At 39.2% G+C, this 24332-nt stretch overlaps 2 protein-coding genes across 2 annotated transcripts in view; both read right to left on the minus strand.

Moving 5' to 3' along the window:
- Positions 1–3609: 3609 nt before the first annotated feature.
- Positions 3610–24332, minus strand: part of CD44 (CD44 molecule (IN blood group)) — a 56255-nt gene continuing 35532 nt past the window's right edge. Inside the window, exons 7-9 of the mRNA XM_074852523.1 lie at positions 9494–9616; positions 7977–8055; positions 3610–4534 (exon numbers count right to left, since the gene is read on the minus strand). Of these exons, the coding sequence (XP_074708624.1) occupies positions 4318–4534; positions 7977–8055; positions 9494–9616 (419 nt within the window). The 3' untranslated portion in view covers positions 3610–4317. The remainder of the gene's footprint in view (positions 4535–7976; positions 8056–9493; positions 9617–24332) is intronic.
- LOC141935862 (uncharacterized) lies at positions 17709–23566 on the minus strand. The gene is made up of 4 exons (XM_074852508.1): positions 23386–23566; positions 21180–21359; positions 19260–19421; positions 17709–17941 (listed from the first exon to the last, which is right to left on the minus strand). The coding sequence occupies exons 1-4, from the start codon at positions 23564–23566 to the stop codon at positions 17709–17711; spliced, it is 756 nt and encodes a 251-aa protein (XP_074708609.1).

Below are 24332 nucleotides of genomic sequence, written 5' to 3' on the forward strand. Positions count from 1 at the left end.
CGGATGCTTGCTCTCGGCGTGCTGTTGGTGGGTGCCCCCATGCCATAGTAATAAAGAGAAATAAGCTACCAGGGGAAAATTATTCAAAATGAGTTTGCAAATGAGGTGGTGAATGTAGAGGGTGACTTGGAGGTGGGGGTTTCACAGGAAAAGGCCAATTCTTTTTTCCTTCTCAGAGCTTCGAAACATTCAATTGCCAAAGTCCTGGGGGTGTTGAAGGGACTTTCCGAGCAGTGGCACAGAAATTTCACTCTCCCTTTACTTCCTTTCCCAGCAACTGTGTCCTCCCTCCGTCCGTAATCCCCTGGAGCTCCCACCCCCTAAAACGTCTTCGCACAATTCCTGCCCCCTGTAAGGAACAGAGTTTTTTCGTCCACTCCCACACAGCTGGAACTGCACCCCGAGGAACAGTCCAGCACAGTGCTTCTCCTGCCACTGTTTTGTCCTTTTTCCCTCCGCAGAAGAAAACCCCAAAGGGTTCGTATTTGACTAATCAAATCTCTTGCAGCCAGAGAAGTCAGAACCTTGAATTGTCTAATAAGGGTAAGAAATAATTAGTAGCTAATGACCTAATATAGCATAAAATAAAGCCATTAACTGTTGGTTTACAAAATATCCTGGTGTCCGCGTATGTTGAGGCAGAACACAGTTGTCAGAGGCTTTAACTTCTTTCCTTCCCCTACAGAAAGAGTAATTAGGACCAGCCCTAACCAGGGTGACATACTGACCTCTGTCTCTGCCCACCATGTGCTAAAGAGACACTTGGTAATTGTCTCCTAATAATATTCCAGGGAACATGCTTCAACCTACTTAGTACAGAGGCTGTTGTTGTTGACAAAGGACACACACAAAACATCCCTACCATGTGAAAAAACACTGTGCAGAAATATAATTTTGAACCTGACGTTGTGGGAAGGGTTTAACATCCATGCAGGCAGACATGATGGCCATATATCCTTTCTCTGCTTTAATCAAACATTCCTTCTAAGATCTTCAAGAAAATACAGGTGAAACAATCACTCTGGACTGTTTGATGAAAATATTACATTCTCATAAAACACACAATCCCTCTCTCAAATATGCTTACTGCTTTAGACAGTATTTCCATGAGCGGGGTGGTCTGGATTACATTTATTTAAAACTGTTCAAGACAAAGGAATAACACAAGCTGATCACGGGGTCCGTTCTAGGTCCAGCCTGGTCTCCTCAGCATGTTTAGGAGAGATCCTCATTCTTCCCAGGCACCAAGGGTAGGCTAAGACCCAACTTGTCTGTCAGCGCCCTGAAGGAAGGGCTGGATCTTGCTGGGTGCCGCACTCTCCCCAATGCCGTTGGTTAAGTGAGCCAGGAATAGTCGTCAAGATTTTACTGAGTTAATCTTAATTTGGACCAAGCTGTCTGCTTTGAGGGGGATGCTGAGCTAATCGCTAACTTCCAGAGCATCCGGGGTGCCTATGGGAGGCTGGCAGAGCAGGCAAGGTCACACAGCATTCAGCTGAGCCTGGTTTAGAGTTTGCAAGCAGAAAAAATGAGCCCTGGTTCACCATCCTTCTCAGTACTTCTCTTCCACCGATAATGCTGGGCTTACTTTTTCTCCTGAATGTGGAATCAAGTTTATTTTTGGAAGTTTATTTTACAGTTCAATGTGGCTTTAGCAATACTATTTCTAGTTACAATTTAGAGATGATATTTCTTTCATTCTGATTAATCTGTTAAATAAATATGCAAATATATCAAGTGCTCTATATAAAAAACACATACACACAACAAACATCCCCTCAATAATAAAACCAAGATTAATAAAAATATGTACTATATTACACATATGAAATGACCATCTAGTTTTGAAACTATAATGAAATTTAATTACACGTGAATCACATGACATAATCTAAAAAGGATCAGCATATATAAAAAAATGGCATTGCCTCTGTAGAACTTGAGCATCTCCTTATTTAAAAATATAAAAAGAAGCCAACCAGTGTTGTCCATGCATTTATAGATACTGAACATTAGATAAATTAGGAAGGAGTTTGTGGATTTCTCCATTAAACGTTTGAATAGGGAGATGAATAACATGCCACAGCCCTTTTTTTTTTTTTTTTAAAGAAAAATTTAGCCTTCAAGACAATGAAATATCTCTTTTTGATTGAGACCTATATTCAATTAGGATTTAAAGAGAGGAGTAATTCTTACTCTGAATCGCCATACTTAGTGAAATGAGTACATAACACCAGTTTAAACACAGCCTTCAACAGATCATGTTGATTCATAATGACAAATAGAAAAGCTTGCTTAAAAACATTACCGGAATTAAACAAAAATCAATGCGCACAGTCAACAGACTTCCCACTACACAGTTCAGTATCAAAATACATGAAAAGACTGGGAAGTTTGACAGTGAACCACAGGTACTGATAGTGTAAATCACCTCGACCCCATTAGCTTCAGCTTGTTTGAAGACCTTCAGACCACGAGCTGTGTGACTGTTCATAGACGAAACATGCTGACCTACGTAAAGTCAGAAAACCTCCCATGTGTACTTTAAAACCACACCTTGTCTTGGGACCTTTTGCCCAGGCGTAAGCTGACCCTGAGGAGATCTGCCTGCAGATACCAGGGCACTGAGCAAACTCGATGAAACAGCTGGAGGGCTGTGACTGAGAAATGTAATCAGCAGTCTTGTGCTTTATGTTCCAGTAAGGATCAGTGCTAGCTGATGTTAGTATTTAGCCAGCCGAATACCCATCCTCCAAACTGCTGCAGATGGAGAACGTGCCATCACATGCTTTAGCAGAACAAAGGTGCTACAGTCAGGGAACAGGAACACTCGAATAAGCTGCTACAGGATGTTCCCCATCCCACAGCTGACCCAGACCACTGCCTGCAGTTACCTTAGACTGTTTTTACTTGCATGTTCTTGAGGCAGCCCAATTAGAAGTTATCATTCTCCCTCCATTCCAATACATTTTCTTAAAAATGGCACAGACCACTGGTAGTAAATAATTTTCTTTCTGAGAATTCATGTCAATATAATGCACAGCATCATAGCTTAATACAAATACTTTACATAACAGACACACAAGGACAAAACAAAATAATGTAACAATGCAGCTGCAGCTACTTTACTATATTACATGGCTGGGAGAGTTTCCTTTCGTTTTCTTTGATCTTTTCTGTAGAATTTGAACTTCTGGTACCAATTAGCAAGCAATGTTTCTTTTAGTATTTTTAAAAAGCAGAGGAAAAAACATGGGTGAAATAGAATTCGGAGGAAGTGAGCGGGATCACAGAAAGGCAACTTTTAAAATATCAGCAAACTGGTGTAACATAATACTTACAGTGGAAACGAGTTTTACTAGGAAGCATCTCCTAAGTAAAATGGAGCAGAAGATAGAGACCTATTCTTCAGGAATAAAATACTGTCATCTTCTCTAATGATCTCCAATTGCTTGATTTGTGCATGTGTGATAGAGCTGGGGTCATTCTGTTTTATTCATTATCCTAACTAACAGGCTCATTAAAAACATGCACAAACTGTGACCAATGAAGGAGGGAGGGGGAAGAGCAATGAACACCTCAAAACTCAAGGATAACTGTACAGATTGTTAGGATAATAAAGTATTGAAGTTTATTATGTATAGCTCATGTTTTCATCTCTTTATTCCCCCTCGCAAGAAGACTTGCTGTACACCCATAGACATTTAAAAATAGAGATAAATAAATCTTGTCCTTCTGGGTTTCCCTCATTGCAGACCAAGCCATAAATCATTATAAAACATCATTTTTTGTTTACACTGACAAACTCTGAATGCACCTACTGCTTTTTTTCTGGCTGGAAGGCATTTCTGAAGGATTCTGATGCTTTAGACATTGTATAGGAGGCCTTTTTGGTTTAAACTTGATTTTTGCTCTTGACATTTGTTCCTCACTTACTCTTGTACCATGGCAAGTTTAGTACCTTAAATGCCTGTAAGATGGAGTAACTGGATACTTCTGTAGCTCTGCACAGTGAAGACCCTCCATCTGGGGAGCAATGATGTAAACTTGGATCCCTCCTAACACCCAGGACACAGTGAGCGTCTTCTGTGTAGGAACTGGGAACTGAAAACATTATGCAAGTCTTGGGGGCTTATTTCAGAAAGCAAATGTCAATTTTGTAACTCAGACATCATTTTAAAGTGATTAAAAATGAATAAAACTTATGTTTAGTTATGTTCAAAAGACATCAGTAGCACAGTGCATCTGTGAATTCCTGTCCAAGTTCCATGTGATTTTGATTTCCCCAGCTCTGGTCTACTTGACAACTTAGTACCATTACACTCCACTCTTCATGTCAAGCTCCTGATGATTTTGTGTTTCATTAATGGTCAGGAATTCGTCACATGCTCCTGTTCGGTCATTTGACTGTTCTTTATGAACCAAGTGCACCATTTCTTGTGATTTGCTGGCATCTCCATTTAATCCACTTGTCTTCCTGTCCTCCACTGCCCCTTTGCCATTGTTAATCACTAGCTTTTTCTTCTGCCCACATCTAGAAATAAATACAAAGAAAATAAGCACTATAAATGGAGACTATCAAAGATAAGAAAAAAATTGAAAGTCAATATTTAGGAAAAGGTGTTTGGAAATGAAACTTGTGTCTGCCAGTGCAGATTTATACAATGCAAAGTGTAAAGTTCCTCCATATTGCATATTTTATTTTTGAAAGCTTCCACCATTATATGCATAAAATTTGGCAGAAGCTCGCTTATTTGATTTGTATCTATCATCACTACAGATAGGAATAACAATCATTTCTGAAAGCTAGAAACATTTGGATATATCCACATTTATGAACTTTGTATATATCCCGGGGGACAGAGCCATTCTAAATCCAGACTTCTTGAGAAAGCAGAAATTTTGAATCAAGCTCTCACCTCACTATACGAGATAACTTCTTCCTTCTTTGTGTTAGCTTGTCAGGCCTAGAAGCCCGCCAACAGCAAGGAAATACGGAGAACTACTCTTGCTATTATCAACAGCATAACTCCTTATGATATTAACGTAGGAAATAACTCCTGTGCTTTGAAAGTTACACTCACTGCAGTGCTGCCAGTAAACTCCATACGCAGCTCTGAATGAGCACACACACACATACACTCTTTTAAAAAGTCACCAGGCCAAAACTGATGCATGCTGGTCAACAGGGGCTGGGTATTCAAGGTAGTAAAAAAGTACTAGTTACACAGCTGTCAGATTTGCCCCAGACTGGTTATCTGGCTGCACAGTGTTGAACATTCTACTTATCCTCGAGCAGCCTTGCGTAAATTGAATATACAAAGCTCAGCTCTCTTAAGAGGGACAGTGTCTCTGTGACGTTGTACTTTAAAGTGCTTTCTTCTTAAATGAAGCCTATTTTGCCTGAATGACTAGTCTGGCAGTTTAATTAAACTATTATCCTTCTGAAATATTACTGGTTTTATGCTAACTGACCGATAGATGAGGGTTATTTTATCTGAAATAGCTCCGTTCACTGTGCTAACGTTACACTCACCCTTGGGAATGATTCCTGGTCTGCAGCCATGAAATGTCAAAAGAGGCCAGTGAGGAGCTGTGGAGCCCCACAGCCTCTCAAAAAAGCAGCTCAGAGTCTTTCCTGACATGATGGCCAGGCTGAGCAGCATCTTCTGCTGGACCCTAGAAGGAGATCCTCACACTTTTTACAACAGGCACCAGACAGAGGCAGTCTTCTTTGCAACAAGAGGAATAACTAACTAACTAAATAGGACCACACTGAACTGTGACTTTTTTGGTTAAGATAACTTAAGACAACACCAATTAAAAAAAAAAAAAAAAGGAAATACTATAGCCAAGCAATTTGCTATTTACTGAGAAGCCCCAACTGCTTCTTTGCAATGTTTGAACTCTGCCATATTGACCTCCTAACAAGAAAGGATAAATTGATTTTGGAATCAGGAAGTCAACTACCTTGAAGCTAAGGCCTACTCTTCATGAGGCTTTTTCAGACAACCCAAATGAGAATGAAACTGGAGATGCTGCCGTTAGCATTCACTTAAAAAATGGTGTAACTGACAGCATTACGCAAATAAAAACATAGACCATTCTCACTTTTTAAATAAACTCATGTTTGAAATGTTCTGAGCTTCCTGCTCAGCTAACACTGCAAGGCTCAATCCTCCTTTCTCAGCTGTCCGGTTTTCTCATCACACTGCTGCAAGTGTTAGTTTCGGATTAGTTGTCATTCATGTGTAGTATGCTGACTGCACAGCAACTACCTTTCTTTGAATTTTCAGTGTATTAGCACTTATCAGAATAGTTGAAGAAAGGATTCTTGACTTATGTTATCATTTGGATCTTGCTAAAGTGAAAGAAAGAATTCCACTTGTTTCAAGCATGCCAGAGTACGTCCTTACTTCAAAAAGTTTTCCTCAGAGTGATTAACACATATTACTAGGGTCTAATCCATCCGTCCATACACATACATGTACCCACATGCACTTTCTCTCTTGTGACTCACTCCCAGCTGCATGGAAGCGCTAAGAGATGTTTTCCATTAATGGTATCTAAGGCATAATTTACAGCTCCGAGATGGTTTCATTTCTTGTCTATAATTAGCCGCAGTGGCCCTGTTTGTCTGTTCCTATGGTGACTGTGGGTTAAGAAGGAGGAAACAATGGCATTCTCTACTTTTAAAGGTCTAACAGAATAACATATAAATCAATAAGCCATGACATTCAGCCTGTGCAACTCCAGAATCACTTCACAGAAAGTTGTAGAGTTTTCTCTCACCATATACTTGATATCTTTCTTATTTCATCGGTTCTCCAATAATGCTGTCAGAGAAGCACTGGTATTGTGGATACAGTCATAGGGCAAACATACCAGGTGGCATCTCACTACTGACTTCAGCAAAACTGGATCAGTTTACTCTGTCTGACAATTCTGCATTTAGTTTGCACTGTTTTGTCTCATAGCAGCCTTCTGCATTACGGGCAGGGACTGCCTGGGTGGCTCCCTCACCACAGTGGCAGTGCTTTGTCCTAGCACCCATGCCATACTTCGCAGGACCTTGACTCTATCTCACAGAAGCATTAACATGTGCTTTCCTGCCACCAGCAGACTAGGAATAAATTTGCTCACTGCTTCCTGAATAAAAATTTCCACATATTATATGGTTACTCTGATAAAAAAGTTCAAATTCAGCATTCAAGTAGAAAATAGTTACTCTGTTAAAAGGTTCAACATTAATGTTTTAGTAGCAAAAAGCTGTTTAAGACAATTGAGAAGTAACCTCAGAAAAGTCCCCAGAGAAAAGAAAGAGTTAAGAACATTACAGCCTATCCTTTAGGCTAGAGTTCAAATTTCCTGGCTAACTTTGCACAGATCACTGCAACTTTCTATTCGTCAGCTTCTTCATCTGTAAAGTGGAGTAAATAAAGCTATTGAGTGCTCTGATAGCAATGTTAGAATACATCCCTGTGACTGCCAGCTGGGATACTGCCTTTTGTTTGGAAGGAACAAATTAACCCTGTGACAGTGATTGTCTAATACAGCCCTTCACACCATACAGAGACAACGCTGTTAATGGTGGAGGATTATGCTGAGCTCATCTTGTGATTGCTGCTATGTCCATCTCACATAGTTTTTACTCTCAGTGGACAGGATTTTCCTTTTAATAAGTAATAGGTAGAGAATAATTAATTCTCTGTGATCTATATACAGTTAGTTTCCATCTACAAGTAAAGGCCAAACGGTTTATACAGCTACTGGCTTCACGTGCTTCCACATGAATGTGGAGGCTGATGTGTGACCTGTGCAGGACACAGTGATGTAGACCCTCACATCCCAAATCACAGAGCTCCTCAGAGGAAGCTCTTTCCTGTGTTATGCTACCCCGCTCTACCACAAAGTTTTGAAGGCTCTCAATGAAGAAAACAGCAAGGCAGTGTCTTTTGAAAAAGGGGCCACCTTACCTTCTCCGACTGTTAACAGCAATGCACACTGCAAGTATCAACGCAAGTGCCACAAGAGCAGCCACTATGATCAGCCATTCTGTGGGGAGAGTTGAGGGAGGGGAGGAGAACGTGTTAACGGATCTCATGTAGTTTTGCTGGTTTGCAGAACTACAAGAACACAAGCTCTTCTACATTCTTTAAACTGTCAGACTTTTTTCCTAGTTTGCATGAATGTTTGTTTGCTTTACAAAGTGCTTCTGTCCAAATCGAACACATTTTCATCATTCAGCTATACACAGGCCAGCTCAGATGAAATACTCCATCGTTGGTAGCACTGAGAAGCACCGTACTTCGGTGAGCACACGTGAAGAGGAGTTGTATCACTGATTTACTCCAAGAGCAAAAGAAAGGGCTTAGCAATGATACACCTGCAATCCCAGGCACAAAAGCAGGATGACTTTCAGGTAGAGTGAAATTTATTTTTTTTTTACTTTAAGGGGTACTTTTGGGGCAAACTCTAAAAAAAAAAAAAAAGGAACTGCAAAACTGGAAGGGACCCGAAGAGGTCTATATGAGCTACATTTCACTCCAGTGTAACAGGGTCAATAAGAAGATGTCTCAGGAATATTCCATTTGCTCTTAACATTTTTAGTAAAGGAGATTTAACAACCTTCCCAGTAGCCTGTTCTTTATGCTGTACATTATAGACACATCCTCTCCTAAGAGCTAACTCCTTTATTTCGTTTGTTTGAAACAACTCTCCCTTGTTTAACTAGTCTCCTATGTTTCATTTGAAACAAATTACTTCTTCTAGTTAGTGAATGTTTAATGGGAGTTCACGCCATGGTGAAAAACTGATAAGTATTCTGTTTTGTAGCATACTCTTCTCATATCTCCCTTCAGTTTTCTCTGAAAATGATGCATTCTTCAAAAGGTGCTTCAAAGTTACGTTTCCAAAATTTTCATTGTGCTCTTCTCTGGTTTTTTTTTCTATGTAATTAATACAATGCCTTGAACTGAACACAGAGATTCAGCTCTGGACTTGATAGGCCTAAGTAGAGTGAGATAATTACTTTCTCTCTTTTAAAAATTACTTTATTGTTAATATGTACATATTTGCATTCTTTTGCAATTCTACCATGTTGGCTTCTTTCTATTCTGTTTTAATCTGCAAACCCTGTTCTGTAACACTTGTCTCAGCTATTATTTTCACTGAATGTTCCGATGAATATGATAACTTGCATATATATATCTTTACTGAATTTTGTCTGATTTCATACCAATGTATAAAGGTTATTTGGATCTTAACCTCATTCTCCAAATGCATGTTTTCTCTCGTCTTGAAAATTGCTGGAAAATTGTATGAGTTATAATATGCTCCATTTTTTAGACTACTAGTGAAAATGCTGAATGTTACCTGATTCAGAACAAAGCCTGAACAACTGTACTTGACCTACATTTTCATTCTTTACTTCAGTTCATATAAATACAACTCTGTGCTTAAATTGTTAAAACATATGACTTCAAAAACCTACCTGGTACCTGGGCCGACCTTGGTTGTGAAACTATTTTTGTTGTTGTGGTCTCTCCAGGGAAAGTAGTGGATTCATAATGTCCCTCGTGTGGTCCTTGATTACCATATACACTGGAGGAAGATCCTAAAGGACAAAACTATCTGTTAGGCCAAATATTCTTAGTGAATATTTAACATCGAGGTACAAAGTCTATGACTTCCACAATTAAAAAAACTTATTCTGGAAAGTGCATGCTGAGGTCATCAAGAAGTATTTATACTTAAAAATATCACATAGACTATAATCATCATACTCATCTGAACTATGGCTAGTTTTAGTCTTTTGAATAACAAAATTCATGGGTTTGCCCTCTTGTCTCTCTCATATGTTTCAGCTATGTATTATGTATTATGCTGTACTTTCATGAACAAGGTGCAACTGTAATTGCCTAGAAATTTTCTGGAGAAAATGTAAAGACATGTGAATGTTGGCAATTTTTGAACAGGTCTTTGTCATACAAGTCAAACGCTTTGTCTGTTCCATGGGGAAAGGAGAATGAGAAAAGATGAGAGAGCGAAAAATAATTTTACTTTTTTTTGTTTAAACCTGAAGTGACCAACATGGAGAAATTTTGAAGTTTTTAATTCTATTTCTACACAGGAAAAAACTGAATTTCTAAACCCCTAATGCTTTCATAAAATAGAAGGATAGTTCTCTAGATGGTTCTAAATTTGATAGCTATGTATAGAGTAGGACTTTAAAAATCCAATCTATTTTTCCTGATAGAACAAATTCTCTCTGTAAACTTAGAGGTGGAACACCTTGTCTTTTTTAATAAGTTCTGTAATTGGATTCTAAAATGGTACTAGATCTTAAATCAAAATGCATACTTCCAGTCTCAGTTATTTGCTATGCTGGCCACACCACTTGAACTTTTATGCAATTACATTTCTGTCCCGTGCTGTTACCATATGGGTATTCCAAGTCTAAAATTATCAGCAGACCATAGATACAGTGATTTCATTTGGGACCACTACTTCATTATCACTATAAAAGAGATATTACAGATCTCCACCTCTCTGAGTTCTTCCAGACTCTAACAGAGCAAATTAAGCACTTACTCTAATCAGCTGTAAAGTTATTTTCCTTTTTCTTTAACACCCATTGCAACTTATTTCTAGCCAGCATTTCTGATCTCATTTCCAAATAGCAGCTGGCAAATACAAAACTGAGAAGCACATTTTTTCCCTCTGTTAAGCTTCGCCAGCAAGTAGTTCACGAATCTTCCAGATGTTTTCATTATTTTTATTAACAAGAAACTTTCTGACCAGTGAGTTGTTTTGTGCTACCTCACACAAAGGACAGAGCACTAATTCAGCAACTAAGGGTCCTGATCTAGCCTCCAAGAAAGCTGACCGAGAGGAACATGCTCGCTTGTCTACCCCACATCTCAGCAGATTTTTTTTTTTTAGGTGCTTTTTATCATCCTTGAGAAATGCCAGAGATTTTCCACCACAAAGCCCCTTAGAAAGGCACTCAGATATTTATTAAAATTTGTGCGCTTAGAGAACTGCTACATTCACCCTTCCCCTCCCCTGAGCACTGACGAGAAGCAACGGACTCTGTCATGTCCCCTGCTGTTCTGGCTCTGGGAGGTGCTTGCAAGTCAAAAGTGCTCTACATTTCATTTTGATGACATACTAGATTTTTTTCTTTTTGGCAGTTATTCTTTGGGTTCCTTCAGTGGACTCATTTGTTTTTCCATGGACACTTGGACGACAGTATTATGTCAGATCACAGCTTAAACATTGCTGTAGAGAAAAACCAAATGAAGGAAGGTAGTATAGTACATCAAGCCATTCATTTGTTTGGAGAAAGCCTTTAACTATAGTCTGCCAATACATAAATGAATCTTTTCCATTCCATTACAGCTATATGGGCAACGTCAGAAATGAATGAACTCTTCAATAAATAAACTTTTTAATGATGATGGTTATCCTAGTAATTGCCTTCTATTGTGTTTTTTAAAAGCACCAAGAGAACATAAATGAAATAAGAAAGAGTTTTGGGAATATGGCCTTATGAACCTTTGTCAGGGCACTGACAATGCAAAGATTCAACACAGACATTCACCTTGAAAATGATCTTCAAACCAGTCCTTACAGGTTTTACATGCTCAAAACAAAAAGGTATCAAACATGTTTTCATAGTGTGTAATGCTTGCACAGAAAATTAAGGAGGCAGCTTGGATTAATTAAGTGAATAGGGCAAGAGAAGTCAAGAAATTTTTTTGTTGTAGTAGGAAACCATTATTAAAAAGAGATTTATCTTTCCAATAAAATTATATCAAATAGATATTTTGTATTTACATTGCTGTGCCTGTGTCAAAATACTATAACTCAGGCAATTTTGATGTGGTTGATTTTAGTGGGTTTATATAAAATTCTGAAAAAACAATAAGTAGACCACATTCTACCTGACAATGTATGAAATAACATTAATTACTTAATTAGTAAAATAATTATTTTTAAAGCGTTTGCTGTATAATGCTGTATAAAAATATAGGTACAAAATCTTGCTTATGTGCAAAGAACGTCCACAGAGCATTGGCCAAAATCTACGCTGGGATGGTTCCACTAACTTTCAAGAAATTGCATGAAAACAGTATTTGAATTAGTGTGCGTGAGAAGTAGCGTTTGGAAAAAAACTTACTGTTAGGATGATTATCTGTATGGAAATTGCATTTGGGAATAAGGAAAAGTCCCTTCATTTCCCGTACTATTAGCATGTGACCACACACACAAAAACCAAAAGGCTATGTGTAGTGTAATAAGTAAACACTGTTACTGTTACCTGCACTAAGTCTATCAGAAGAATAACCCTTTAAAAGAAAAGTCGTTCGCAAATGAAATGTCAGTTACAGCCCAGTAACATACCTATAATTAATCAACAGGCAAGACACTAACAGCAAATAGACCTAGGAAAAAAGGTTTCACAGAGAATTACCTTTCTTTTGATACATATTCAAATAATGTAGGGAATATGGATGGCAGAAAAAAGTGACAAATGGTTAAGAGTTACAGAGCTATCATTTGGGCTCAGCAAAAAAGAAAGGCAAAACGCTATCAGGTATGTAAGGGGTTGATGAGAAAATTTACACTTGTTCACTATAATAGTTGTGTTAACACAAACAGGTAACAGAACACAAGAAAAGATTATTTGAAAACCACTATTTTCAACCTTTAGCAAATGTCTTCTGCTTTGCACAGAGATTTCCCTTAATGACATCTTATAAGCGGGTTATAAACTATAACAAAACCCAAACAGGAAATCATAATCTGACAATAATTTACTATTATGGTTAGTAGTTGTATTTCTGGACAGTTGCCATTGTCTGGAGTAATAACTGACTGATGTATAAATGAAAATGCTTGCAATTCGCAGTTCTTACTAGTAGGAAGAGGGGTCTGCAATTGGTTAAGGTGGTCTTCAGTATCTGGAAAAACTCGAGGTATCCAATCCACATGGGAACCTTCTGTGGTGGCTGTTTTTTCACTTTCACTTCCAGGTGGGGTGCCAGCTGCCAGTGGCTCCTCGGTTGCTTTCTCTCGCTTAACATCATCCAAGGACTCTGTGACTGCCATGACGATGGCACGATCAGCTTTAAAAGTGAGCGGTCACAAAACCACCACCCACATTATTTCCCTTTTTCCTGCACCACAGCAAGCCAGAAAGCACGTCCGTCTTCCTCATTGAAAGCACAGAACGAGAGAAGACATGAAGGCCTCCCCTTCTTCTCCCACACTGTCACTGGCTTCCGAGACCATTAAGCGCCACATACATGCCCACCGTGTTGGAGGGAGACCTTGGCTACATACAGAGATCCCAGTGACAGATGGAGAGGGAAGACCTTCAGGAGAAGAGACCACAGCAGCAACAACCTGACCCTGTAACTCAGGAGTGAGCGGCCAGACTGCAGCCAGATCTGTGGCGGTCTTGCCTGGCAATTCACCAGTGAAGAGGAGTAATGAATTGAAGGCAGAATTTATGTAGAAGACGTAAGTCTTCTACAGCTGCCCTGCCCTCACCGCTGGGACAGCTCTCCCCAGTGCTGGTGCTGCTGCTGAGTCGCAGAAGCAAGCCATCTGATTAACCCACCAGAGCACCTCCACTGCACCCACCGTGGTGCCAAAGCATATCAAGCCTAAGCCCCACTGATGCGCAAGAAAGGAAGATGGGGCTGGGGATTCAGAATCACCAAAGTGTGTGTCTTGCAGAACAGTGAGGAGGCCACCAAGAAACATGCGCCAGCAAAGGACAGAAACCGCCAAGTGTACCAGCAAGGAGTCCCTTATGCCTTGTCCAGAAGGCAATTCTATCAACAGCACAGATCCCACCACAGATTATTGCGCTGCAAGTCCACACCGAGAATGTAGAACCCCAAGATGAGAAAGATAGGGAAAGGACTCGATTTCAGAAGAAGTAATGCCTCATTTCACACCGGGTGTGAGAAATGAGCATGATCCATTGTTCTTACTGGTACCCGTCAGAGGAGAGTCATCACCAGCTTTGTTCGTACTGGCTGTGGCCCTGTGGAGGACCTCACTGCCAGGGGCGTCTGTGGGATGCGTGATGCCTTCAGTGCCCTGTCCTGGTTCATTATCTGAAGGCAGAGGTGGCTGGGTTGGGTCTTCGTGGTGGGCACCATCAGGAGAAGCAACAGCTGTTACCATGACGCGAGGTGCCCACACTTCCTGCGTTATATCTTCTTGTTTCGGAACAACAGTGGAGGCTGTGACTGTTGTGATAATGGCTAAGTTAACTTCAAAGACGTTTACAAAGCCTCACCTTATGTATTTTTTCCTCTATTTTATTTAACATGCTCTACCTTTTTCTTTATTAGCCAATATACAATATAAGGTGAAAATAAAAAACCCAAGCAAACAAGATCTTGCACATATGTGAAATCATTTCTGGTCTGTCTTTTTGTAATACACTATTGATTACTTTAATCCACACTGAAATTTAGGAAATGAATAAGCAACTATTAAAGCATGTAAAGACTTTCCAAAGACTAGGTAGCAGCCACTTAGAACTATTTGAGATTGACAATACCATCAGATTAAGAAATGTCTTTTTAAGTTTATTTAGGCATTTCTCTTTTCCCATGAGGTAATCATAAGAATGTGGGCTGGTCTCTCACTAGAAGAATTTCAAATTAATTCAAATTAAAATAGAAAATTAAGGAATGAAATATTTAATGAACATCCTTCACACATCACTCTGGCACTGCTAAGACTGCTGCTGATGCAAAAGAGTAAGAATTTTAGAAAAGCATGCTAAGAATTAGGCATAGCTTAACTAAATGCACTTTCAGAATTTCCAAGTACTCCAAAATATTAAATGAGCAATAAATGTTAATACCATTCAAAATTACACCACTGAAAGTTAACATCGCTAAGCAAAATGAGAAACCGAAAAATGCATTTCTAAACAACTGTAGCCTGAAGTGTTAGTTTTGAAAATACCTCATAATCAGTATTTAGAAAGGAGAAAAATATATTATTTTCAAAATAAAATGAATGTAAGAATTCCTGTTGTTACATAGGAGTAAGATTAGAATGACTTGACTGAAAACATTTGAATAAATTGTAAAATTGCACTTGGGTTTTCATATTTGCAATTGATCTGTCAAACCACATAAAGCTTTACAGGCTGATGACAATGAACTGTGAAGCTTTATAGGATCTCCTCCATATTTAGAAAACAGGAGTAAGGAGTAGAGAAAATAACTAGTTTAATCCACACAATCTTTAGTTTTCATAGCTCTTTGGAAAATCCTAAATGTTGCAGATTAAATAATCGTGATGAGAATGGATTTTGGAGAAGAAAAGGGAAAGCGTAAATGAGAATTTTTTCTTAGGATCCTTTTTTTTTTTTAGAAAATGCAAGAAAGATGCAAAAGTTCCAAAGCACTATGATCTTAGAAAAATCCATTATTAAACAATAAAAATATTAGAATAGAAAAGCAATATTTTGATTGGGGATTATTCTAATTGGATAACAACCAGAGTTTAGGAATCGAAGCTAGAGCTTTGCAGAACTACATGAACAAACTGCAGTAAGTTATTTCAGTTTACAGTATTAGGAAACTCAGTGGCAACATCAAGACCAGGACTGATTAGACATCAAAAACTGTGTTTAAGTCTATGATTCATTTGTACCACCTGCCACCCCCCCAAAGCAATTGCTTTCTCAGTATCACCTTCTACTAAAATTAAACCTGAGAAAAGCTGGGAGACATAAGAAACAGGGGACCCAGGGAAAAAATATCCTTAACACATAGCAATTTGTTGGGATGTTCATGTGCAAGGAAGTCATAAAAACATTTGCACTGCAAGTCCACATCAAGGATGTAGAACCCCAGGATGAGAAAGATAGGGAAAGGACTCGATTTCAGAAGAAGTAATGCCTCATTTCACACCGGGTGTGAGAAATGAGCATGATCCATCGTTCTTACTGGTACCCGTCAGAGGAGAGTCATCACCAGCTTTGTTCGTACTGGCTGTGGCCCTGTGGAGGACGTCATCGCCAGGAGCGTCTGTGGGATGCGTGATGCCTTCAGTGCCCTGTCCTGGTTCATTATCTGAAGGCAGAGGTGGCTGGGTTGGGTCTTCGTGGTGGGCACCATCAGGAGAAGCAACAGCTGTTACCATGACGATTTAATCAGCTGTGAATTGCATATGTGTGCTGCCACGCCCCTCCCATCCCCACCACCTTCAAGTCTCCTGTTCATTTTAACCCCTGATACCCTGTTCTCGCCACAAAGGGGGAAGACAGGGAGACCCTCTGTCCTTCCATACATCATCACTGCTCTCTCAAAGTATTGATCAGATATTTTCATGTGTTATCCTCATCCACTTTTTTCACTTAATCCAAAATTTTCCCAGGGACAGTGGACACATGGAAAGGACATAGAGACAGTAGTCAGGAGGATTTCCAGACCTGCATCCCAGGCTGACTACAGATCATCAGCTTCAGGGACACTGTCAAATGCTGCTACATTGGGTTTTACGTTACAGATATTAGTACTGACAGTAAAGAACTCTTTCTATGGGCATTGATTCTCCTTTGTTGCACAAGACTCTGCAAATGGTGAAAGGTTACAGAAAATGCTTGCAATTCGCAGTTCTTACTAGTAGGAAGAGGGGTCTGCAATTGGTTAAGGTGGTCTTCAGTATCTGGAAAAACTCGAGGTATCCAATCCACATGGGAACCTTCTGTGGTGGCTGTTTTTTCACTTTCACTTCCAGGTGGGGTGCCAGCTGCCAGTGGCTCCTCGGTTGCTTTCTCTCGCTTAACATCATCCAAGGACTCTGTGACTGCCATGACGATGGCACGATCAGCTTTAAAAGTGAGCGGTCACAAAACCACCACCCACATTATTTCCCTTTTTTCTGCACCACAGCAAGCCAGAAAGCACGTCCGTCTTCCTCATTGAAAGCACAGAACGAGAGAAGACATGAAGGCCTCCCCTTCTTCTCCCACACTGTCACTGGCTTCCGAGACCATTAAGCGCCACATACATTGCCCACCGTGTTGGAGGGAGACCTTGGCTACATACACAGATCCCAGTGACAGATGGAGAGGGAAGACCTTCAGGAGAAGAGACCACAGCAGCAACAACCTGACCCTGTAACTCAGGAGTGAGCGGCCAGACTGCAGCCAGATCTGTGGCGGTCTTGCCTGGCAATTCACCAGTGAAGAGGAGTAATGAATTGAAGGCAGAATTTATGTAGAAGACGTAAGTCTTCTACAGCTGCCCTGCCCTCACCGCTGGGACAGCTCTCCCCAGTGCTGGTGCTGCTGCTGAGTCGCAGAAGCAAGCCATCTGATTAACCCACCAGAGCACCTCCACTGCACCCACCGTGGTGCCAAAGCATATCAAGCCTAAGCCCCACTGATGCGCAAGAAAGGAAGATGGGGCTGGGGATTCAGGATCACCAAAGTGTGTGTCTTGCAGAACAGTGAGGAGGCCACCAAGAAACATGCGCCAGCAAAGGACAGAAACCGCCAAGTGTACCAGCAAGGAGTCCCTTATGCCTTGTCCAGAAGGCAATTCTATCAACAGCACAGATCCCACCACAGATTATTGCGCTGCAAGTCCACACCGAGAATGTAGAACCCCAAGATGAGAAAGATAGGGAAAGGACTCGATTTCAGAAGAAGTAATGCCTCATTTCACCCCGGGTGTGAGAAATGAGCATGATCCATCGTTCTTACTGGTACCCGTCAGAGGAGAGTCATCACCAGCTTTGTTCGTACTGGCTGTGGCCCTGTGGAGGACCTCACTGTCAGGGGCATCTGTGGGATGCGTGATGCCTTCAGTGCCCTGTCCTGGTTCATTATCTGAAGGCAGAGGTGGCTGGGTTGGGTCTTCGTGGTGGGCACCATCAGGAGAAGCAACAGCTGTTACCATGACGATTTAATCAGCTGTGAATTGCATATGTGTGCTGCCACGCCCCTCCCATCCCCACCACCTTCAAGTCTCCTGTTCATTTTAACCCCTGATACCCTGTTCTCGCCACAAAGGGGGAAGACAGGGAGACCCTCTGTCCTTCCATACATCATCACTGCTCTCTCAAGTATTGATTTGATATTTTCATGTGTTATCCTCATCCACTTTTTTTACTTAATCCAAAATTTTCCCAGGGACAGTGGACACATGGAAAGGACATAGCTGTATAATTAATTGTTCTGTTCATAGTCGTTGTAAGACTAGGTTTCCTGCCAGAATCAGCTTTAAAGTTTGGCATTACTGAAGGATTTTACCTTTTAGAATTACTCTGTGACAGGCGGTTTACTGAACCCACCATTCACACTGTTCTACTCTTCCTTATATGCAGAATACACTTTATGGTTTTTTCTTCTAATTGGATCACAAAGAATAGAAGGAAACAGGCTTTGCTATTTATTTTCATTGTTATCAGCTTTCCAGCTTCGTAACCTAGGCTGTTCTGCTTTTTCAGAATAGCTGGCTAATGGTGTACAATGGCAGGAGCAATAAGACAGAAGAGATATCATCAGAGGAACACACAGCAACTATATAAGAAATCTAAATACTTGTCACAAACTCAAAAATAGGTTCTGATCATTGTCTGTTTAAGAAATGACTAAAGTTACCTTTCCTCTCACTTCACTAATAAGTCATGTGTTTCTCATATCGTGTTTTTAGAACATTATTTTGATGATATAAATGGCATGTGTTGTATGAGACTGCATTATGATGTTGTGTCATGCCAGTTTTGTAAATTCCTTTCTCTCATCATTCTATGAACCAGAATAAACATTTGGATAAAATCTATTAAAGGAACACTCTTTCCCCAGATGAAAATTCACAAATTAAAAGCATTAACCTGTTGATGTACAAATATGCATAAGGATGATTTCAACTTTATTGTAAAGACAGTTTGGCAACACCAAATTATATGACTTATGTAATAACCTGGATGCAATTCCACAGTCATGCTTCACTAAGGAACAGAAAGCACTAAAAGTGGTGCTGGTAAGTAAAAAATAGATGTTTTATACAGAGCTATTTAAAACTTCTATCTCACCACCATGCAGGCAGAGTACAGACAAAATTAATCACTCTGTAATTTATATCATTATGTTTAAGAGATCAGTAAGTTACTCCTCTCTACAAGTTCACGCAATGTCTTTCCAAGCCTGGCCATCTGAGAGACAGAAATGGTAAAATATACATAATTGACATTATTACTAATACCTGTAGTGGAAGACTCTTTTTCATGATTATTCTCTCTGGAAGGGATAATTCTATCCATTATAGCAGGTTGTGTAGCATAATCCTCTCCCTTGTCCCAACCTGGATACACCAATGGGTCTTGCGCTGAGTCATTCTGTTTGGCCCCATGGTTGGAGGCCATAGCTGTTATGGTGATGGTGAAGCAATTATGAACTCAGTATATAAAGATCCATTTCTCATATTATTCTCCTCTTCGGTTCTTGTCTCTATGACAGGCCTTGCTCACAAGTCTACTACATTTAATGGCAAAGAGAAGTAAAGCAGATTTGCTTCTCATTCTGGCTTATGTTTAGAAAAGCTGCCTACTGTCCCAATAGGACCAACTCCTTCCTTAAACTGAGCATATGCTTTTCAGAATCAAGATACCTTATTGTTTTTCAAGATTATTTCCCTGAATTATACTGTTGACTTTGTATTGGTTGAATATTAAACCAATTTCCACTGATGCAGAATTAAGAACAGCAAAGGCAGAAATAACTGCAAGAATATGACCCATCAGTAAGATTTTAATCACAGCATTTCAGTGTATTGACTATATCCAAGTTCTTCCCCTTAAAATTTCACTATTTTATTAATTGTAGCATCTCCAGGAAAATAGACAAGGAAGTCTGACAGAGGGGAAGGCTAGCACATGCTGCAGATTTGTGAGTGGTACACACAGTAAATAAGAGAGCATTCAGCTGGAGAATATTTGATATTGCAGTTATTTAGAAAAATATGATATTGTTGCTATCAACCAATCTATAGCTTTTATTAGACAGTCACAGCAAAAGAGTATCCAAATCTTATAAGTAGCATAACCCTCATTAACCATCCCGACCCAATCAAAAAAACCTGAGAAAATTGCCACAGCATGTTAAAATTTTAAGTGTAACTAGGCCAAATTATATTGCTATAGTAGTATAGTATTTATATATATCAGTAATACATCATACTGCATCACCAGATTTTTAAAGGATGTTGATGAAACACCTGGGGTTGATATCTTAGAGGACTGTTGGCTTAGGGACTGCTGAAGCAGTGAGCTACTCAAAACTTTTGCCAGTAGGATTCCATTGAATCGAAAGAATGGATGCACAGCATCTCAAGTAATGTCTATAATATGCTTGTCTTCAGTGGCCCGTATTTGATAATCTGCAAGAGCAGATGATGACTGTGTTAAATTCAATGTTGGCAGTGCTTAGTACAGCACATCAGACATTAACTAGTAAACTTAGCACACTCACAGGAACAGAAATTAATATATGTCAATCTTCAGTTACTAGCTTTATAATATATTGTGTTCTTTTACGTTTCAATTGCTTCAACCGATGGGAGAAGACTCCCTTTTATTCTACAGTATGCTTTGTTTTCTTCCCTTCATCATCAGTATCACCTTGTTAGAGTTCAAAAGTGTGCTGACTAGATATTTTAGATTAAAATTTTTAGATATAGTTGCCATATTAAGAAAAACTGAAGAAATAAACCAGGTCCAATAATGACTTGCAACAAGGGAGTGAACACAGCTCTCAAATATGTGAAAAATACAACAGACATTATTATTTTTCCATTTAAACATTCACTGCTTCCTACAGATCCTACCCTAGTAGATAGCCTGTTAAAACCTTGTGACTGCCATGACATAGAACACAAAACGTAGGAGACAGTTACGAAATTAATCTGCTATAGGTCTTCACATGCAATTGAAGTAGGAGAGAAAAAAAATCCTCAGGAACAGGTCTGAAGAATAAAAAAACCCCAAACCAAAGCATCAGAATTGCTCAGGTTTATTCGCAGAACCTCTGTTATGGCCTCAGAATGAAAAATTGTTAGTAAAAAAGTCCCAAAACTAAATCTTTAGTAAACCCTGATAATTTACTAAAATGTGACCTGTAATATTACCTGTTTGAGAAGATTCCTTTTCAATATAATTTTCACCTGCAACAGTAAATTCATGTTGTTCAATACTCCCAGTGGTATTTGCAGGATTTTGTTCTTGACTGATCCACCCAGAATGAACACTGTGTAATAGTGGATGTTGGGTTGCTCCTTGACGTTTTTCACTTTCACTTGTAACTAGTGCTGATAAGATGATGATTCAATCAATAACAATCAAAATACCTAACATCAGTCATATTATTCTCATCTTCATGGTCTACAAAGCAAGGGTGCTTGGCTTTTGTGTTTTGGCTTTTTCTTTTCATTGTTGCATTTGATGTGAAATGAAATTTGAAAGAAAACAAAAGTCCTTTGCAAACCCCATCACACAAAAGCCTCACCAGGGTCAGAAGAAGATTTAAGTGTGCTAGAAAGTATCCCAATGACCAATGGCAGAGAAAAGCTATAGGAGAAGCAGTGGAAGAACATGTAGAAACAACAGCTTGCACCTCTAGTTCATATTTATTAATACTAACTTAATTGTTGAGTCTGTGCATTCTGGGTTTTTAAAAGTGAAAAAGATGATGAATTTTCTCTTTTGAGTTAATATCTGAATTACAGAACTAAAAGTCTGGCTCTAAGGAAATTGCCATTTCTTCTGGAGCTGGATAAATGAAATAAGTAGGTTTATATATTCAAAGTTGAAAAGCATACTTGTTCTGAACTCAGTAATAATTAAAGCTCTTACTGATAAAATAAATTCATTGCTCCCTCTTTAATTTGCTGTTGCTTAGATAGCAGAAGATGCAGTCAGAAATCACCTGAAGTACCACCACCATAAGAAGTTTTCTAATGAACATTAAAAGGCTTAGAAAAGATACAGCAGGAAAAAAAAAGAATACCTATAGTACTAAGACGAGCATTAGTACTCAGATTGAAATATATATGCCTTAGGTATCAAACATTTGCATAAGTGATGTATCGAAGGTAAACCAAAGGTCCCTAATCAGAACATGCAAAGAATGAGGCGGACCTGTTACATAGGCCGTAAGTCACCAGCTAGAGAAACCTATTTCCCAAAAAGATCAAAACTGGAGGAATATTTATCTTCACATTCAGGCAATGAAGTGTTCATAAAGAGGGTACTCATGCAAATTTAATTCATTATTTTTGTAATTAAACCAAATACATATAGATTATCTTGTAAAAAAAAAAAAAGTTAGAATTAACTAATGTATGAATACAAGCAATCGATCTAACAATACTTCAGTACTAAAAGAAAGTTATCACGAAAATTATTTCTGGATCATTATAGCACCTGTTCTGATGCCCAGAAAGACAAGTATCTAGCTATTGGAGCCAGATCATATGAATCCAAAGAAGTACCACAGGATGTAGAGAATGCTTGTTTTTACAGCGGGATAAGAAGTTTTCCACAAGTCCCAATGAAATGTATTTCTTTTCAGTACAAGCTAATTTTATGCAGTTACAAGGCTGGCTCCCAAACCAGCTGTACATAGCTGCGCCTCCAGCTATTCAGTTTTGCACCTCTCCTTAACAGGGTAAAGCTGTGCATTATAGCCAAAACGTTCTAAAAACGAAGCTCATATCCAGCTATGCTTTTCAAAAAATGTTAACTGGAAACTATTTAGGTACACAGCAAAAAGAGCTGGAGAATGCACTCAGTAAGCCTTTACCTACAGAGGTTTTTAGGCTTGAAGAGCATGAGCACACTTTCAGTATCTCGGTTGGCGACCGGCACTAACACTGGCAGCAAAATATTCACATTCATCTGGAGGTAGCATATTATCCTTTGTAGCACAGTTTCATGCATTTGAATCACTGGCTCCCTTTTTTGTCTTTTGTCTTCAGATTTTACAATAGAAATTTTGAAGTGGAAAAAAGGGATTTTTTTTTCCTCACCAAGGCGGGTCACCAAATGTTACAATCTGGTTAGTTTTATTACACTACTGAGAGTGCAAGTTTAAAAATCCCAGAGATGTGAGGAAAAGGGGCACGTAATGAAGATTAGATGCAAGAGATGGACTTGGAATGACCGATAAATGTTATAGATGCCACCTCTGAGGGCTCTAGTGCAAATAATATAAAGGTATTATACTGAACTGAGGCTAATGGTATGGGAATTACAACCAGCTGCACCATAACAGTGTTATACTTCACTGAATTATGTCACAAATCTGAATATTATCTGAAATGCTAATAGCTTTACCCCTGCTAGCAGAGCTAGGATACTGCTCCTCTTCATCTGTATAGGCAGGGTTCCATTGCTCTTGTGTGGGGTTCCAATGCTCTTGTGTGGGGTTCCAATGCTCTTGTGTGGAGATTTCCAGAAGTGTTTCATGTTGCGACTCTACAGCTGCCAGGACAATGGAGGATTCAACGCTGACCATGCTCTACATCTACCACTATTACTCTACTGTTAGTATGTGCCATAAATGTAATGGAAAATGGAAATTAATGCATAGCTTAACTGTAGTCTCTCTACTTTTCTTATTAAATCCCTTTACATGAAACCAGTCGTTCTTTTCTTTGCATCAGACAGATGCAAATTTTCCCAAGAAGAATGGGGAAGACAAGAAACAGAAGAATAATGTATAGCAGAAGTAGTGCAAAACCATTACAGCAGTTATAGACATTTAAACTCAAGTTTGAAGAATAATGCTGGAACTAGAGAATAAGGTAGATGTCTGAATACATGTAAAACATGCTTGCTAAGTACTCAAGAAGTACTCAGATTCATGTTAGAATATCCACCACTGAGCTCAAAAGCTACAGTCAGCAAAAAAATGAAAGCACCCTGACAGCCACCAGGAAGCCAATATTAGTCAAGAAAGTTATAATACAATTGACCAGATAACATAAAACTCCCACAAGAGTCTACGATCAGAGACTGTAACCATTTTCACCCATGGAGCATGCAGACATCACTAGGCAATAGAAAGTAGTTGGAATGCAATACACCATGTGGAATAAGTCACCAATGCAGTCTCAAAGATAAATAAATTAACACCAGAAATACCCAAAATACATGCAAAAAAGAAAAAAAAATAATCCCAAAGCAAGATGACTTGCTCATTTGTATTTTCTTCTAAAAATGAAGACCACTGCTGAAGAAAAAACAAATACTTCACTATCTTCTGAAAAAAAGCAAGCTTA

This window comes from Strix uralensis, chromosome 29 (assembly GCF_047716275.1).
Source record: "Strix uralensis isolate ZFMK-TIS-50842 chromosome 29, bStrUra1, whole genome shotgun sequence".
NCBI lineage: Eukaryota > Metazoa > Chordata > Aves > Strigiformes > Strigidae > Strix > Strix uralensis.

What these genes read in the sequence shown, in the direction of transcription:
- LOC141935862 (XM_074852508.1), bottom strand. Translation starts at nt 23,566, where the DNA reads ATGGTCAGCGTTGAATCCTCCATTGTCCTGGCAGCTGTAGAGTCGCAA. An exon ending in AAAGGAATCTTCTCAAACAG is followed by an intron (nt 19,422 to 21,179) that starts GTAATATTACAG and finishes TCACCATAACAG; the next exon opens with CTATGGCCTCCAACCATGGG. An exon ending in AAAAGAGTCTTCCACTACAG is followed by an intron (nt 17,942 to 19,259) that starts GTATTAGTAATA and finishes TCATGGTAACAG; the next exon opens with CTGTTGCTTCTCCTGATGGT.